Consider the following 19,779-nt stretch of genomic DNA (forward strand, 5'->3'; position numbering starts at 1 on the left):
GTCGTCAGTAGACTTGTGGGTAGTCATTGGAAAATGAGCAACCAAATGTGACATTGACGACTATGTTAGAACAATAGGTTTTATGGCACACATCAAGAGGGGGGTGAATTGGTTATTTTAAAAACTTAAATGATAGAACTTAAAATAAAAACTTTTTGATACAGATTGAGGTTTTAGAGTTTTAAAGCGTAAACCATAAAAATGACAAATGAACAAAGATAAATATGAGAACCGAGGAGGAATAATGAAATGTTTGAAAAGATAAATATATCAAAGAATACAAGCATAAGAAAACACAAGGATTTATAGTAGTTCGGCTTAACCAAGCCTAATCCACTACCTTAGCTCCTCACTAAGGATTTTTCAAACTATCCACTAAAACTCCCTACTTAAACCAAGTAGATCCTCTAGTCCAAGACTAGGAATTACAACCTCTTACTTATACAAGCAAGCCCTCTAGCACCTAGCTAGGAAATACAAAACCTTCCACTCAAAATGGGCCCTCTAGCTACACAAACTAGGAAGCATAAGAAATATAGAATAAGAGAGAATCTAAGAGATGAATCTCTTAGTTACAATGTCTCTCAAGATTTAACAAGGCTTAAATGAATGTATTAACAATAATAGAACGAAGCCTTAGAGAGAAAAGTATAATAATGAAAGCACAGAACATTGTAAATACAAATGAATATAAAATGTAAGCTCAATTCAATTCGTTCCCGTCCATTTTCCTTCTCTTGATCATCCATAACATGTATATATAAGTGTCCCACAAAGTTCAAGAGAAATATAGCCGTTTAGAGCCGTTGGGATTTGGAAAAATAGCCGTTGGAAGCTTTCTGCGAAACACATAGTCGACAGAGAAAATAGGTTAGTCGACTATTTTATCAAATAAAATTAGCCATAGTCGACAGACAGAAAAGTATAGTCGACTATCTTATAACACAAAAATTTCATAGTCGACAGATCCTTTTACATAGTCGACAGATCAAAAATTATAAAGAAAATTTTGAAATTCATGAACAAACATAGTCGACAGATGAAATATCATAGTCGACTATCCTTACACAATAGTCGACAGAATGAAATATAGTCAACAGAGGCCATATATAGTCGACAGATTAAACAAGCATAGTCGACTATCCTTATGCATGGTCGACAGCACTAAACAACATAGTCGACTATCTTCTTGAAAAATCTGAAAACTTAACAGATAACCTGTAGAAGCACACTTGATTAATACAAAACATCACCACATATTTACATTTCTTTAGTTTAAGTAAATGTCCTCATTTTATTTAATTTATATTTTACCTTCCATTTACTTTAATACATAAATGTAAATAAGAAAGTACCCCCATTTGGATTCAATAAAAATATCTAAAAAATCAAAATCCATAAGAATAAAAAAGTAGAATTTGGATTTTAGTAAGAACTTAAGATTTTGCGATTTTACCACCTCCAAGATATACACTTTCTATTTCTTGAAAAATTCGTAAAAAATCAATTTATCACTAATGAATGTTAGCTATTGAATTACCGGGAGTTAGTTTTCTAAATAGAAAACATTTTCATATATGTCTCCTTATAAGGTGCTAGTCTTCCAGACTTAGAAAAAATATTGACAAGTTATCAAAATGAGTTTCAAGATATGATGCATGAACTAAAGGATTTTTCATATGATTAAGTTTCAAGCCAAAACCTATTATGCACGTTTCAAAATATGAAAGCTTATTTTGAAGTATGAGATTAATATAAATGATTTTTCATACTTAAAATTTGATTTTCATCAAACACATTTATGTTAAAGTTGGTCTTTTGCCTTAGAACAACTTTAGCTCTATGTTGACCAACGACTTCAAAGCTAATTTGAAAATCATTTTAGGAGATTCTTTTAAGACTAAATACTTGACTTTGCAAATCTCCAACTAATATAGAAAATGATAAATCTTTTTGGTTTTCATTTTAACAAATCATTTGAAATTGATTTTTGTTGAAAACCATAGACTTGACTCATGACTTAGGGATAAAACAAGGTATTATTTTTCATCATCAAAACTAAACACAAGGGTAGAACATCAGACTAATCACATGGTATGGTGGATAATGGTCGTGTCATCAAGTTGCAATGATGTGTTGACCCTTAAACTTGAACCGACACGATTATTTTGTGTATTGGTGTGCGACATTTGCTAATGAGCAGAACCATTCAATTGAGAGGTGGGAACATTCCTTTATGTGTTTTTGTATTGCTGGTATATGGAGACAGGTGTTGAGAATATGATTCCTCGCCCTCATCAGTATTTGATGAGGTGAACTTCTTATGTGATTGACTATTCATGTGACAGGACAGTCCTTGTCCAGGGCAGATTGAAAGTCAGGAAATGTATTTCTTAAAGTGTCATCAGTTACATTAATGAGGTCTGTCACATAGTTATCGAGTTTGTGAATTTGTCATTCAATGGCTCTTGCTCAGTCGGGACGTTAGGTGATGAGAGGATTATAGCACACAATAATCATTAACTGTAATAGGTTCACTTGAAGTGAGACTTCACTGCTACCTAAATTGTCTTAAACCGCTGCTAGTCTCTATTTAAAAATTCTCAGAACGTCATATCGAGATTTGGAGAAGTTCCAGTAATGGGTTAAGGGGTTGACCGATATTGAAAAAGGGTTTCGGTGTTATTTGATTGCTAACGAGTAGTGAATCTAAAAAGTCATACACCATATAGTATTGTGTTTAGTATTGATATCGTGTGCCCAAAATATCTTTGGAATTGATAGGTCAAAAGTTAATCATTGGCCCCTGCATAGTGCATAGTTGAAATATATAGTGCATAATATGAAATCAATTATTGATTGCACAGTAAGAAGTGGCGACCGAAATCACACACTGCGTAGAACATAGTAAAATTGCATAGTAATATTTGAATTATTAAGAGAATAATTGGGAGGGGCTACGCGAATTTTAAATGGGATTTCAATTTGAAGAGGGGGAATTAAATTAATAAAAGACAGAAACCCTACCTCTACCTTCTTTTTTTCTCTCATTTGACACGTTACTTATTACTTTCTGGTTTCCTTTTTTTTCCCCTCTAAAATATCATAAAAATTATGTGTAATAGATCTATTGTTCATGTAACACCCTATCTAGTTAAAGTGTTGTCATAATTTAAAGAAAAATTATTTAAATATTTTTTTTAAAAAACGACATACTCTCTAATACTGATGGTTTAGATTTATTTTCAGAATTAAAGATTTTAAAAGAAATTATAACTATAGAAATAAAAATATCATTTGTGATACTAAATTTTATTAAAAAAAATTACTTTTCAAATGCATGGATAGAATCTTAATAATTATTTTTTTGTTGCTTCAGTAGAAATATTTTTTTAAATTAAAATTAATAAAATCTTATTTACGTTTAATTATATGAGAAAAAGATTAAATAATTTGACTATATTATCAATTAAAAAAGATTTACTTTCTAAATTTAAATATAAAAATTTAATTAATGATTTTTACATCTAAAAATATAAAAAAATAATTTTTATTTTTTATTTATATTAATAAAAAATTACTAAACCCCACCTAGTCTTGAGCCGGCCTAGATAGTATGCTCCTATATATTGACTATTAACGAAACATTTCTCTAGGACATGCGGGTAGGGTAGGATCATATTTAATTTAAGATTCTCTTTTTGGTATCCAATAGGTGAATTTTCAGAATTAAGGGAAGTTAGAAAGGAAAATAAAAGAAGACGGGAGAGAGTAGTTTAGCAGAATTCAACCTCCTCTCTTCTCAACTGCTCCTGGACATGCTCCTCTCTTTCTTTTTGGTATCCAATTAGACTGGTTGGGACTTGGTACGTATATATATATATATATATATGTAGCCCTAAATTCATACAAAGTTTCTCCATCGATCCCAGCAGGGCTCCAAACTTTCACCAAACCAGCTCTTAATTCTTGTTCTTCTTGTTCTTCTTCTTCAATGGCGGTTATTACCAACAGGTACATAGCAATAAAGACGCACATCAATGGAGCGCCGAAAGAGTCCGACTTCGACTTCAAGACCGAAACAATTTCGCTCTCCGTCGAGCCCCGCTCCAACGATGTCATCGTCAAAACCCTCTACTTATCCATCGATCCTTACCAGATAAATCGCATGAAGACTTCCAGTTCGTCGCAGAAAGCCGCTGCTTTCGCCGTTGCCATTACTCCCGGCGAGGTACATACGTATTGCTGTCCCTATATAAATTTTTGTGCAATAACTAGACAGGCGTACCCGGTGAGTCCATCGTGTACTCACCAAAAAGGTATCAAATATATATAGGTTTGAAAGAAAGAAAGATTACTACTTGGGTTGTTTATGATATGTTTTTGGGTTTGGGCAGGCTGTGGACGCAATAGGAGTGGGGAAAGTTGTGGCTTCTGGGCACCCAGATTTCAAGAAGGATGATTTGGTTTCTGGAGTGATCAGCTGGGGAGAGTATAGCATAGTGAAAGGCGGGAAAATGCTGAATGCTGTAAATCTCATGGGCCTTCCACTCTCTTAAACACATATACCTGCATCGATCTTTGCATATGTGGCGTTGCAGGACTCAGTGGACTTACAGCATATGCTGGGTTTTTCCAATTGGGTAAGCCGAAGAAGGGGGAGAAAGTGTTTGTTTCTGCAGCTTCTGGATCCGTCGGGAATTTGGTTGGCCAGTATGCTAAGTTGTTCGGATGCTATGTGGTTGGCTGTGCTGGGACCAACCAAAAGGTTTGCCAAAAATATTTTTGTATCCATCTTATCACATATAGTTTCATCATCTAGTTGTTGTGGTGCTTAATTTTCTTATCAAGCTTATTATATATTTTATTTTTACAAGATTAAATGGAATTCAAGTAGACTTTTCATCCAAATTATGAAGTTTGTGTTAGCTTAAATTATAGGTGGATTTGCTCAAAGAGAAGCTTGGTTTTGACGATGCATTTAACTACAAAGAAGAAACTGACCTGGAATCAGCTCTCAAAAGGTTGGTCGATTACTCAAACATTCTTGGCAAAGACTGGCCTGTGGTGAAACAAAAAAATTATCCTCAATAATGTATCAAATAGCTATAATTACATAAATACTTTTGCCAATTCCATTTCTTACAATTTTGTTGTGAAAAATAGTTTTACTAATCACTAATCAAACACACATATATACAATTAACACACCATCAAAGTTTCCTAAAAGATCTAGTTAGATGTTGAATTGTTTTCTTTTTTAAGATTATTGTTCTAGGAGGCTTTTTTTTTTTAGAAGTAATTCTTAATCAACCAAACGATATATCTATTTTACAGGTATTTCCCTAACGGCATAGATATATATTTCGACAGCGTGGGATCAAAAATGCTTAAAGGTGCAGTTGCAAATATGAACATTTTTGGTAGAGTTGTTGTGTGCGGTGCTATTGCTGAATACACTGATGCAAGAAAACGAGCAAGACTAGATATGTTAGACATTATATACAAGAGAATTAATATTCAAGGATTCTTGGTTGTTGATCACCAGAATGTGCATGGAGATTTTATTTTGACAACAATCGATCATCTTCAGAATGGCAAAATTCAAGTACTTGAAGACATTTCTCACGGTCTAGAAAATGTCCCCAATGCTTTTTTGGGGCTTTTCTCTGGTGACAATGTTGGAAAGAAGGTTGTTCATGTTGAATATGCATAAGTTATTTTTCTAGTAATAGTTTGTCCTTATTCCAAATTCCTTTTGAATGAAATATCCAAAATTTTATGGAGTACCTTGAATTATGAGAAAATGAAATAGAGTAAATTATACATTGTATCTTTAAGATTTGATACAAATACAAAGGGTATACTTATTTTTAAAAAAAATACTATCTTATTCCTATTGTTCAAAAAAATTATATTACTTTATCTTTTAGGGTTAGATTTATAGATATTTGTTACACCAAGTACTCATAAAATTTTATAAAACTAGAAGGATTCCTTAACAATTATTTGATCGAGGGATATGTTAATGTAATTTTTAAGATGTGGAGGGTACATTCTATAATTTAGTGAGATATCAAAGGTGTCAAGTATAAGTTACCTTAAAAATTAAGAGGCCACTTCCAACATTTGGCTTAGTGGCAAGAGGGACAGTGAAACACTCCTTTCTTTAGAGCATATTTTCACATCATAATTTGGATTTTTTTAAATTTTTTATTTTTGCAAAAGTCATGCATCACCAGTCCTTGCTAATTTCATATTGTTTTCAAAATGTTCATTCGGTTAGCCTTCCATTTTTGTTGTTTATTTTTTCTAAATTCACTAGAGATTATTTTCTTAAGCGAACTTAAAAATATTTATATCTAGTTGTCTCGCATTTTCTTCCAAACTCTTTTATTTGGTTTAATTTATCAAAATACGATTTTTGTGTAATTGATGTTGAAGAAGGGGACCCATGCTAACACCAACTAATTTCTTGCAACTTGGGGTTATTCTTCCCCAATGTACATTCTGATAGTCAAAGTAGTACTCGGGTAAAAAAAAATAAGCAAAGTAACAAGTAAAAATGGAGTTAATACCTACCTATCCTCGAAAAGCCAATGGCTTTTATAGTTCATGTGAGGATAACCCAAGCTTAATTTTCGTTGGGTGTCCTATCCAAGACATGGTTAGGTATGGTTCGGGCATGGGCTCAAAGGTTTGAGCCCTTCTTGTTGCACCATGCTTATTAATTATGGAGGTCATTTTGTTTGCCATTTGGTAGGGGTGGGTATAATGCGATTTGAGTGTTTTAGAGGGCATTTAATTCATCAAATCACACATACAGGGCATTAAACTAGACCTTGTGATTTGGTTTGGTGCTCAAAAATCGCATCGGACTGCACAACAAAATGTGGTATGGTCTGTTGTGATTTTTGCAGTTTGGTGCTTTCACTACAAGAAATAAGGTTTTTAGTGGAGGTTAGGGTCATCACTAAAAACCCAAAATGTCGTCACTAAAAGTATCAGTGACGACCAGACAGACCGTCATAAGTCGCTACTAATGCCATCGTCACTAATGTAATTAGTGACGATAAAGCTGGTTGTCACTAAAGTTAACTCATTAGTAACGGTTATATGTGGTCGTCACTAAAGTTAGCCTATTAGTGATAGCCATATATGACCGTCACTAATGTAATTAGTGACCATAATTTTGATCGTCACTAATGGCAATCCATTACTGACGGCCACGTATGTCACTAATGTAATTAGTGGCCATAATCTTGGCCATCACTAATGAAAAGTCATACGTGGTCGTCACTAAAGTTAACCCATTAGAGACACGATGTTGGTCATCACTAAAGTTAATCCATTGGTGATGACAATGCTGGCCGTCCCTAAAATTTATATTTTTAATTTTAAAAAATTAAAAATATATATTTTTAGATTAATTATTAAATTAACCTAATTAATCTAAAATAATTTTATTCTAATATAATTTAAAACGAGAATTATATACAAATTATAAAATTTTATTTATAAATTAAAAATTAATATTCAACCAAAATAAAAATAAATTTTTATTTATAATTAAATAATTACTAAAAAATATTTAATTAATTATATTCTTTATTTAATATAATTTCTAGGAAATATTCGGTAGAGTGTCCCCTCTGACTGACTATACCCCTATAAGAAAAAAAAACACAAAAATATTATAATATAATTTCAAAGAACAAAAAATAACATTTTTATTGATATTATAAGAAAAAATATATTAATAAAAAACAAATTAAATTATAACCTGGAAATGAAGATTTGACCCTTAAAATTTCATAGGGTGAGATTGCCCAAAGGCCCGTTAATGAGCTGCAAAATAAAGAACAATTAATTATATAAAATTATTAAAAAATATTAGACTTTCAAAAAATTAATTAAATTATATAAAAAGTTAGAATATTATAAAAATCAATTTTACTTAAAAAAAATTACCTATAGCTTACAAATGACCTGCAAATACAAAAAACAAATTATAAACATTTTCACAATTTAAATTCGTTAACTTTCTATTATAAACATTACCTAAAGCAATTGATGACATTTCAATAACTTTGATAAGTAGAGGAGATGTTACCACAATGGCGGTAACTAGCAGTCAGGTAATTGGCAAAAGCTTGGTGAATGTTTGATATATTATAAATCTAACAATTATAAATACAAAATTAAGTTTTCATTTTTTATTTTTTGGGTGAAGTGTGCTGTAGACCAGAAACATGCACAATTAGCAAGAACAGAAAATGCAAGAATCTAAAGAAAGGAAAAATCTACAAAAGGCTCATCCCAAAAATTTTGGTTATGTTACACGGATACGGAAATAAAAAACGCTTTTGATAAGAAACGGAAACGTGGAAACGGATATTTTTTTTTAAAAAAATAGACATAAATAGGGTTTGAAGCGGAGATAAAAAAATGACTCCTATGAAATATTTCCGTGCAATACAAAATTTTGGAAGGTGAACCAACAAAGAAGATTAACATCCTTAATAGCATATATTTCCATGTTTAAAAGATAACACAGAGACACTAACCTTGTGCAGATGAAAAGAATTGAGAAAAGGAGTAACTTGTAATAGCATCGATTGTAACTTGTAAGATTTGAAGCTAAATGAAAAGAATTGAGAAAAGGAGTTGGGACAGAGGGCATACCAGTCGTTTCCCTCGCGGTAGAACGCAGAAGCCTTCCCAGAAGGAGCCATGGTTGACCCAATAAACCACACAACTTTCCCTTTCTTTAACAGAGGAGTGGAGTAATGAGAGTAGGGGCTTTACAGCTAAGCCCTGTGCGTGAGCTTGACCTTTATCATCACTATGCTTCCACCATTTATGGCCTTTTCTTTATTGCTGCCTATCATCACTATACTATTTTTTTATTATTATTTTTTGTCTCATCGAGTGAGGATGATTCTACACACACATATATATCAAAAGAACAGAGCTTGATGTTCTACACACACGTATATAAATCACAAAAAATATCACTAAGTGTAATAATTAATATATTATTAATTATTTAAAATATTTTTTTATTTTCTTCTTTCCTCTCCATCTTACTCTCTCTCTCACTCCACCAACACCACCTTCCAAATCTGCACCAGCACCACCTTCCAAATCCATCAGTACTACCTTCCAGATCGTACAACATCGTCTTCCAGATCTGCATCACCTTTGAGATCCACTGATTGCCTTCCAGATCTACATCGCCTTTGAAATCCACCAGTCACCTTCCAGATCTGCATTGCTTTCGAGATCTACCGATCGCTTTCTAGATTTGCACCAGCACCACTTTCTAGATCCACTAGCATCGCCTTCCAGATCGTGCAGCATCGTCTTCCAGATCTGGATCGCCTTCGAGATACACCGGTCGCCTTCGAGATCCATCGATCGCCTTCTAGATCTGCTCCGTCTTTCAGATCCATTGCCTTTCAAATCCATCGATCACTCTTGGTCGCCGTGCACCTTCCAGATCCACCGGCCCAAGCCTGCTCAAGTTGTCTCCGCCTAGATCCGGCACCGCCTTCCAGATCTGCATCGCCTTCGAGATCCACCGGTTGCCTTCCAAATCTGCTCTATCTTCCAGATCCATCGACCCGACTGAGATCTATCATGCCAAGGTTTGACCCGTTTCGATGTGGTACCTGCAGAGTTTTAAGAAGATAGTGTACCCCATTTTGTATTTTTGCTCCTTATTTCTGTCATGAGGAAGGATCCACTTATTTTGCTACCATCCACAGCATTTTTGATACCAAAAATGTCTCCATTCCCTTGGCCCATCTACCGGTAAGTAACTGGCTTATAGTTGTTATAACATTCTTATTTGAAGGTCAAGCCTGGATTTAGGACCCTGTCTATGGTTGTATATCCCAGATTCTTGCCCTTCAACAGCAGGTTAGTGATTTGCAATCTTATTGAATTTTATTTGGAGAAGGCCCAAGGATTATTTTTAATCCTAATGAAGATTAAAAACCAATTTATAGAAATCTATTTTTATTTTTTATGTGAGAGCTTTATTAGGTGTGTTTTTTAGCTAAAATCCATTTAACTATTAGGTGGATATTATAGCTAAAATCCATTTAACTTTATGAATGCTTTATTAGGTATGTATTTTAGCTAAAATCCATTTAATATTAGGTGTGTATTATAGCTAAAATCCATTTAACTTTAAGTGTGTGAGTGCCCATTAGATATAATTATGTCTAGTTGAATAATTGAAATTGTGTGGTTTGTATTGCATCTTGTGGCCTATAAATAGATCACTTGATTGCATTTGTAAGTGTGATTATTATTCTTGAATCAAAGTTTAGTTGTTTCCTTATAATTCTCTCTTTGAGAATTGTTCTTGTTCTTTCCCCTTTTCTTTAGTATTCTCTCTTGTGATCTTACTTCCTTCCTTTCTTCTTTTAAATTCTTATGTCATTTATTATTACTTTATTATTCACCGCCTAAATGGTCGGTTAATTTGTGCCTTTAAATTTCTGCAATTTTCATTCTTGTCATTTAATTGTTCACCGCCTAAATGGACGGTTAGTTTATGCCTTTAAATTCTTGCAATTTTAATTCTTGTATTTTAATTATCTACCGCCTAAATGGCCGGTTAGTTTCTTCTATTTTAATTCCTGTCATTTAAATTCTGTTATTTAAATTACGTCATTTAAATTCATGTCAATTAACTTTTAAATGGAAATGAGTAGCTAAATCTAATCTTGGGTTAAGACAAGGACAGTGTCCGACGCCAATGATTCCCAAAGAAAGCTGCGCTTTAAATAAGTAACATTAATTTAAATTTCAGTATGAGTGTATCTTAATTATTGAGAAATCACTAGGTTTGGATTGGAGCGTAAGCCTAAATTAGAGCTTTCATGCCATGTATGAGAGTTACTAGAACTGGAAACGCTATCATACCCAAACTCGGATGATTAATTTAGTTGTTTTGTGTATTAATTGCAATTGAATTTATGGTGGTTGCTTAAATTAGAATCCCGCATATCATGTATGGGGATTGCTTAACCTAGAACTATCATCATCTCTAATTGCATTTAATAACAAACCCTCATATCTGAAATTAAAATAATGTTGCTAATCTTTTATGCTAAAATTTGGGAATCAACGGGTTGGCACTGAAATTGTCTTAACTCAAGTACTTTCCAATTTCATATTCTCACGTTTAATATTTATTTCAACTTCTGTCTTGCTTTATTTTCTAGTATTTGTTATCTAAAAAAAATCATAAAAAATCATGTTATCAATCCATCTAAATGCGTGTGCGTGTGTGTGACATTCTTTTTTTTCTTTTGCCATAAATAAATCTCTCAGTGGACGACCTGGACTTATCCAGAAAGTATAAATTTAAATTTGAACTACAACTGCACTCGTACACTGACGAGTATAAACCTCTCGCCTAAATAAATAAATAAAATATAAAATTTTTATTGTGTTTTGTTTTGTGTTTTAATTGCAGGGTGGGAGTGCAGCTAAATTTTGGCGCCGTTGCCGGGGAGATTGAGGCAAAAATAAAAAGGAAAAAAAATATAAGAAGAAGCATCTCCTGATAAATTCGATAACTCTGTTTCTTTTTACTTTATTTTTGCATAGTGTATGATACTTAGGTCAGGTAAAACTGTAGAAAATCAGTCACTCATGTCTCAACACAATGAGAACATGCCACTTCCACAGAACATGTCTGCACGTGGTAGTGACCACGGTGACCCTGATCCCATTGATCAGGAGATGATCAGACCCCTTAGGGAGTATCTTCATCCTCCTAGGCAGACAACCCCCTCATGCATTATTCTTCCCATCAATCATCATAGGTTTAACTTCAAACCTGGCACAATCCAATTGTTGCCAACTTTTCATGGCATGGATTCTGAAAATCCATATACTCATATGAAAGAATTTGAGGAAGTATGTAGCACTTGCATGGACCATACAGCAAATGAGGATGTCATAAGATTAAAACTCTTTCCATTCTCACTGAAAGATAAGGCAAAAATATAGTTAAGCACTCTTCCACCTAGATCTATAGGAACTTGGAGAGAAATGCAAACAACTTTCTTAAAAAAATACTTCCCTGCCAACAGAACTGCTACTCTTTAACGACAAATCATGAACTTTGCCTGTAAACCAAATGAGAATTTTGCGCAAGCATGGGAAAGGTTTAAAGACCTTCTTCACACTTGTCCGCACCATGCTTTTGAGCAATGGAGAGTGGTCAGTTTCTTTCATGATTCACTCACTCCCCAATTGAAAATGCTAGTTTCTACAATGTGCAATGGAGAATTCTATGAGAAGACTCCAGAAGAAGCTTTCCACTTCTTTGACACATTGGCTGAGAATACAAGGAACTGGGAAGTTGGTCCAACATCTGCTCTTGATTCAAGAGAAAATCCACAACCTAGAGGGAGATACCAACTGAGTGAGAGTGACGATTTAAATGCAAGACTAACTGCTTTAACAAAGAAAGTTGAAAACATGCAACCCAAAAAGGTGCAATCTGTTAATCAAGTGGAAGTAAAGTGTGCTGTGTGTGATGCAACAGATCATTCAACTGAAGAATGTCCTACCCTACCTGCTTTCAAGGAGGTATTGTATGGGCAGACTAATAACAATCATTCACACAACTTTGAGGGGAGACAAAATCAAAATCAGAGTGGAGCCTATTATGGGAATAATCAGAACTACAATTCATACCATCCCAATAATAGAAATCACCCCAATTTTTCTTGAAGAAATGATTCTGGAAATCATTCTCAACCTCCCTTCCCTACACAACAACATACCTTCCAACAAAATCAAGGTTCTTCATCCAATACTTACCAACCTCCTCATAGGAGATCTTTGGAAGATACCTTGCACCAGTTCATCCAAAGTCAAACAGGTATCAATAATCAGGTTGCTCAGCTTGTCAAAAATCAAGACCAAACAAATAGAGCCATAGAAGACATTAGGAGCCAGTTGACCAAGATAACACAAACATTGAGTGTGAGAGAACCCGGGAGGTTTCCATCCCAAACTAATCCTAACCCAATTAGGCAAACCAACCAGGTAGAAGCTTCAAATAGTGAAACCAACACTCATGAACAAGTGCAAGCAGTGACTGCCCTAAGAAGTGGAAGAATAATTGAGAAACTAACTGATCCTAGGATAAACCAACATGTTGATGAAGAAAAAGAACCAAAAGATCATGAATCCACCGTGGAAAAAAATGAGAAAAATGAGAAAAATGAAAAACAAAAAGAAGATGAGAAAGAAATTCAATACAGGCCCAAACCACCTTTTCCACAAAGGTTGAATCATTTGAAAAAAGAGCAGCAAAATGCAGATATATATGAAGTGTTTAAGCAAGTGAGAATCAACATCCCGCTGTTGGATGCAATCAAACAAACACCTTCATATGCAAAGTTTTTGAAAGATCTGTGCACTGTCAAAAGGAAAACAAATGTGCATGAAAAGGCATTCTTGACTGAACAAGTCAGCGCCATTCTCCAATTGAAAACTCCTCCCAAATACAAAGATCCAGGCTGTCCAACCATTACATGCATCATAGGAAGTCAAAAGGTTGATCGGGCACTCTTAGATTTAGGAGCTAGTGTCAATTTGTTGCCATACAGTGTGTATCAACAGTTGGGATTAGGTGAGCTTAAACCCACTAGAGTGACCCTTCAGCTGGCTGATCGATCAGTCAAAGTTCCATGAGGAATTGTGGAGGATGTTCTGGTACAAATCGATAAGTTCTACTTTCCAGTGGACTTCATCGTTTTGGACACCCAGCCGCATCAGGGGCCTCAACCTCCTGTGCCAGTCATCTTAGGTCGACCATTCCTTACCACATCAAATGCCATCATCAACTGTAGGAATGGTGTGTTAAAGCTATCTTTTGGGAACATGACTGTAGAAATGAATATCTTCAGGGTAGCCAAACATCAGGACACTGAGAGTGAAGTGGAGGAGGTAGACTTGATCCAAACACTAACCAATGACTGTTTTGAAGAGTTCATGAGCAGACCCAAAGAAGGAAATCAAGATCTCGAAGAAATAAAAGAAGTGGAAGTCATAAGCAAAGAAAGTGAGAAGCCTACATGGATGCCTGGTGATTAGTGGTTAATTTTATAAAAATTTTGTTATAATTATATCCTTCTTTTGATCTTAAAAATAGTTTAAATTAGATATTAATATATATTTTATGGTTATATGCAAGTTTAAATTGAAAAATGAATGAAATGAAATTTTAAAGTAAAATTTAATAATAATAATAATAATATATAAAATTATATATAATACATATACATCATTATATGCATTTATGTAATATATATAATATAATATAATATAATATATATATGTGCCATGTGTAATACATATATATAATATATAATTTATTAATAATATTAAATTATTTTTATTTTTTTTAGGCATGAAGAATTAAAGCCCACGAAGACTTAAAGTCCATGAAGAATTCAAGTCCATGAAGAAATCAAACCCATGGAGAAATCAAGCCCATGAAGAATTCAAGTCCATGAAGAAATCAAGCACATGAAAAATTAAAATCCATGAAGAATTTAAGCCCATGAAGAATTAAGGCCCAATTTGAGCAACCCATGGAAGATATTATTTGGAGAAGGCCCAAGGATTATTTTTAATCCTAATGAAGATTAAAAATCAATTTATAGAAATCTATTTTTATTTTTTATGTGAGAGCTTTATTAGGTGTGTTTTTTAGCTAAAATCCACTTAACTATTAGGTGGATATTATAGCTAAAATCCATTTAACTTTATGAATGCTTTATTAGGTATGTATTTTAGCTAAAATCCATTTAATATTAGGTGTGTATTATAGCTAAAATCCATTTAACTTTAAGTGTGTGAGTGCCCATTAGATATAATTATGTCTAGTTGAATAATTGAAATTGTGTGGTTTGTATTGCATCTTGTGGCCTATAAATAGATCACTTGATTGCATTTGTAAGTGTGATTATTATTCTTGAATCAAAGTTTAGTTGTTTCCTTATAATTCTCTCTTTGAGAATTGTTCTTGTTCTTTCCCCTTTTCTTTAGTATTCTCTCTTGTGATCTTACTTCCTTCCTTTCTTCTTTTAAATTCTTATGTCATTTATTATTACTTTATTATTCACCGCCTAAATGGCCGGTTAATTTGTGCCTTTAAATTTCTGCAATTTTCATTCTTGTCATTTAATTGTTCACCGCCTAAATGGACGGTTAGTTTCTTGCCTTTAAATTCTTGCAATTTTAATTCTTGTATTTTAATTATCTACCGCCTAAATGGCCGGTTAGTTTCTTCTATTTTAATTCCTGTCATTTAAATTCTGTTATTTAAATTATGTCATTTAAATTGTTGTCAATTAATTTAATAGAGATGAGTAGCTAAATCTAATCTTGGGTTAAGGCAAGGACAGTGTCTAACGCCAATGATTCCCAAAGAAAGCTACGCTTTAAATGAGTAACATTGGTTTAAACTTCAATATGAGTGTGTTTTGATTATTGAAAAATCACTAGGTTTGGATTGGAGCGTAAGCCTAAGAGCTTTCATGTCACGCATGAGAGTTACTAGAACTGGAAACGCTATCATACCCAAACCCGGATGATTAATTTAGTTGTTTTGTGTATTAATTGTAATTGAATTTATGGTAGTTTCTTAAATTAGAATCCCGCATATCATGTATGGGGATTGCTTAAACTAGAGTTATCATTATCTTTAATTGCATTTAATAACAAATCCTCATATCTGAAATTAAATTAATGTTGCTAATCTTTTATGCTAATATTTGGGAATCAACGGGTTGGCACTGAAATTGTCTTAACTCAAGTACTTTCCAATTTCATATTCTCACGTTTAGTATTTATTTCAACTTCTGTCTTGCTTTGTTTTCTAGTATTTGTTATCTAAAAAATCATAAAAAATCATGTTATCAATCCATCTAAATGCGTGTGCGTGTGTGTGACATTCTTTTTTTTTCTTTTGCCATAAATAAATCTCTCAGTGGACGACCTGGACTTATCCAGAAAGTATAAATTTAAATTTGAACTACAACTGCACTCGTACACTGACGAGTATAAACCTCTCGCCTAAATAAATAAATAAAATATAAAATTTTTATTGTGTTTTGTTTTGTGTTTTAATTGCAGGGTGAGAGTGCAGTCACCTGGTTTAGAGCCATTAAGGAACTTGGACAATAAGCTCATGGCTCCTGATAGCCATCAGTCCATGCCTGAGAGAAAGCCATTGCCCAGTGATTTGAAGTATGTCTTTCTAGGAGAAGGGGAAGCATTCCCAGTGGTGATCTCTTCAAGTTTGACACCTCAGCAAGAGCAACAACTGATAGAAGTTCTAAAAGCACACAGGAAGTCATTAGGATGGACCATTTCAGATTTGCAAGGTATTAGCCCTTTGATCTGTACTCATAAGATATTCTTGGAAGAAGGAGCAAAACCAGTTAGGCAAATGCAAAGGAGATTAAATCCCAACATGAAAGAAGTTGTCAGAAAAGAAGTGCTTAAGCTATTGGATGCTGAAATAATTTACCCAATCTCTGATTCTAAGTGGGTAAGTCCAACACAGGTAGTACCCAAAAAGTCTGGAGTCACTGTTGTAAAAAATGAGAACAATGAACTGATTCCCACGCGCATCCAGACAGGATGGCGTATGTGCATTGATTATAGAAAGCTCAATTCTGTGACAAGGAAAGATCATTTTCCTTTGCCTTTCTTGGATCAAGTTCTGGAGAGAATAGCAGGCCAAGCCTACTATTGTTTCTTAGATGGCTACTCAGGGTACAATCAGATAGAAATTGCACTAGAAGATCAAGAGAAGACAACTTTCACATGTTCATTTGGGACATTTGCATACAGGCGCATGCCATTTGGGTTATGCAATGCTCCAGCCACCTTTCAAAGGTGTATGATGAGCATTTTCAGTGAAATGGTTGAGCAGATTGTTGAAGTATTTATGGATGACTTTTCTGTTTATGGAAGTAACTTTGAGGCCTGTTTGGAGAATCTGAAAAAGGTTTTAGCAAGATGTGAGGAAACAAATCTGATACTCAATTGGGAAAAATGTCACTTCATGGTGAAACAGGGCATAGTCTTGGGGCACATCGTTTCATCTAGGGGGATGGAGGTAGACAGGTCAAAAATTGAAACAATTCAAAAACTCCCTATCCCTAGAAATGTGAAAGACATCAGAAGTTTTTTGGGACATGCAGGGTTTTATAGGAGATTCATTGCTTCCTTTAGCACCATAACAAGACCCTTGTGCCATTTGTTGTCTCAAGATGTTCCGTTTGAATGGAGTCCTGCCTGTCAAAATGCTTTTGATAAATTGAAAGATGCACTCATTTCAGCACCTATCATTCAGTCCCCTGATTGGTCCCTCCCGTTTGAACTTATGTGCGATGCTAGTGATTACGCGGTAGGAGCTGTGTTAGGACAGAGGAAGGATAAGAAACCTCATGTGATATATTATGCTAGCAAAACTCTTAATGAGGCACAAAAGAATTACACCACTACAGAGAAAGAGTTACTAGCAGTTGTCTTTGCCCTGGACAAGTTTCGATCTTACCTCGTAGGGTTACTAGTGATCATTTTTACTGATCACGCTGCTCTGAAGTATTTGTTCACAAAGCAAGACGCAAAACCCCGTCTGCTCCGATGGATCTTACTCCTGCAAGAGTTCAACATTGAAATCAGAGACAAGAAGGGAGTAGAAAATGTGGTGGCTGACCATTTGTCAAGGATTCCAATTCAAGATCTCACACAATTTGATGAACCAATTCATGACAATTTCCCTGATGAGCAACTGTTTAAAGTGAATGTTATTCGTGCATCATCTGTTGTCCCTTGGTATGCCGACATTGCGAACTACCTGGCAACTGATTTGATCCCAGACCATTGGAGTAAGCAAGATAGGCATAAATTCTTCAGAAAAGTCAGAACCTTCTTTTGGGATGAGCCCTACCTCTTCAAGTATTGTCCTGACCAAATCATCCGTAGATGCATACCCGATCATGAGCAACAAAGTGTCATCAATTTCAGTCATACTCTTGCATGTGGAGGCCATTTTTCTGTCAAGAAAACAGTTGCAAAAATTTTTCAGAGTGGATTTTATTGGCCGACACTGTTCAAGGATGTGTACAAGTTCTGTTCAAATTGCGATCGATGTCAAAGGTTAGGAAGTCTGTCAAGGAGAAACATGATGCCATTACATCCGATCCAAGTGTTAGAAGTTTTTGACTGTTGGGGTATGGATTTTATGGGCCCATTTGTCAATTCATTTGGTCATGAATATATCTTACTTGCTGTTGACTATGTGTCCAAATGGGTAGAAGCAATCCCGGCCAGAACAAATGACCATAGGACTGTCGTGAAATTTTTGAAAGAAAACATATTCAGTCGATTTGGGATGCCACGAGCAATCATCAGTGATGGGGGTTCCCATTTTTGTAATAAAGTTGTGGCAGGATTAATGAAGAAATATGGTGTACTGCATAAGGTTGCAACACCATACCATCCCCAAACCAATGGTCAAGCCGAGCTAGCCAATAGGGAGATTAAGCGCATATTGGAAAAGACTGTTGCTGCTAATCGTAAGGATTGGTCCTTAAGACTAGTAGACGCTCTTTGGGCGTACAGGACAGCTTACAAAACAATTTTGGGAATGTCTCCCTATAGGCTAGTATACGGTAAATCTTGTCATCTGCCGGTGGAAATTGAGCATAAAGCATATTGGGCAATTCATAAGATCAACAAGAGTCTAACTGAAGCAGGCTTATCCAGGAAGCTCCAATTGAATGAACTTGAGGAAATTCGGAATGAAGCATTTGAAAATGCATGATTGGCCAAGGTTCGCATGAAAGAGTTACATGATCGGCACATCATTCGAAAAAGCTTTCAGGTAGGGCAACAGGTACTCTTGTATGATTCTCGATTGCATCTATTCCCAGGAAAATTGAAGTCTCGATGGGTCGGCCCCTTTGTAATCAAGTCCATCTCAGGATATGGGGCATTTGAGATAGAAAATCTGGAGTCAGGACAGCTTCTAACAGTCAATGGTCATAGGTTGAAACCATACCAGGGTAGTGTTGAGGAGAATGAAGGAGTTGTGGATTTAGATGATCCATCATCATCTGATGAGTAGGGAAAGTTTTCTATCGTCTGGGAATCTGACGTTAAAAGACCACCTTTCCATTTAGGTTAAATGGATGTTTATAGATCTGAAAAAAAAAATAATAATAAAAAAAAATTAAATAAAAAAAAGAAAAAAATAAAATAAAATAAAATAAAATAAAATAATAAAGAATTATATATATAAGTTGTTCATTTTCTGCATTACTTAATTAACTTTGATTCAAATAGTATTTCTCTGTGTGCAGTCTAAATAAATTTTTTTTTTGCATACGAGTTCATACATTGAAGACCACCAGGTATGCCTATCTTCTATCCTTTTATTGTCGATTGAGGACAATGCGCAATTTAAGTTGGAGGGTAAGGTGTACTTGATTTTATTGGTGTTTGAAACTGATCTATTGTGCAAATAATTTTGTTAGACTTGATAATATTGTCTTGTGTGGTATGTATGATTTTATTGGGACCCTAAAACAAAACATTTATTAAAAAAAAAAATCAAAAAAAAATAATAATAAGAATAAGAATAAGAATAAAAAAATTAAAAAATAATAATAAAAAAAAAATTTGAATTGAGAGAGACAGAATTGACGCTGGTGGTAGCTA

The 19,779-nt window shown here is 34.3% G+C and overlaps 1 protein-coding gene and 1 long non-coding RNA gene across 2 annotated transcripts; one reads left to right on the forward strand and one right to left on the reverse strand.

Annotated features, from left to right (window-relative positions):
• Positions 1 to 244: 244 nt before the first annotated feature.
• Positions 245 to 8,797, reverse strand: LOC127806943 (uncharacterized). The gene is made up of 5 exons (XR_008024536.1): positions 8,686 to 8,797; positions 7,972 to 7,989; positions 7,784 to 7,848; positions 5,005 to 5,062; positions 245 to 839 (listed from the first exon to the last, which is right to left on the reverse strand). It is a non-coding gene; the product is annotated as an uncharacterized LOC127806943 (long non-coding RNA).
• LOC127806941 (NADPH-dependent oxidoreductase 2-alkenal reductase-like) lies at positions 3,676 to 5,821 on the forward strand. Its single transcript, XM_052344565.1, is given in 5 exon segments — positions 3,676 to 4,231; positions 4,398 to 4,568; positions 4,571 to 4,768; positions 4,942 to 5,024; positions 5,338 to 5,821. Coding segments are annotated over 5 exon segments (1,068 nt in total). The 5' UTR covers positions 3,676 to 3,994; the 3' UTR covers positions 5,717 to 5,821.
• Positions 8,798 to 19,779: the final 10,982 nt, after the last annotated feature.

This window comes from Diospyros lotus, chromosome 7, assembly GCF_014633365.1.
Source record: "Diospyros lotus cultivar Yz01 chromosome 7, ASM1463336v1, whole genome shotgun sequence".
Taxonomy (NCBI): Eukaryota; Viridiplantae; Streptophyta; class Magnoliopsida; order Ericales; family Ebenaceae; genus Diospyros; species Diospyros lotus.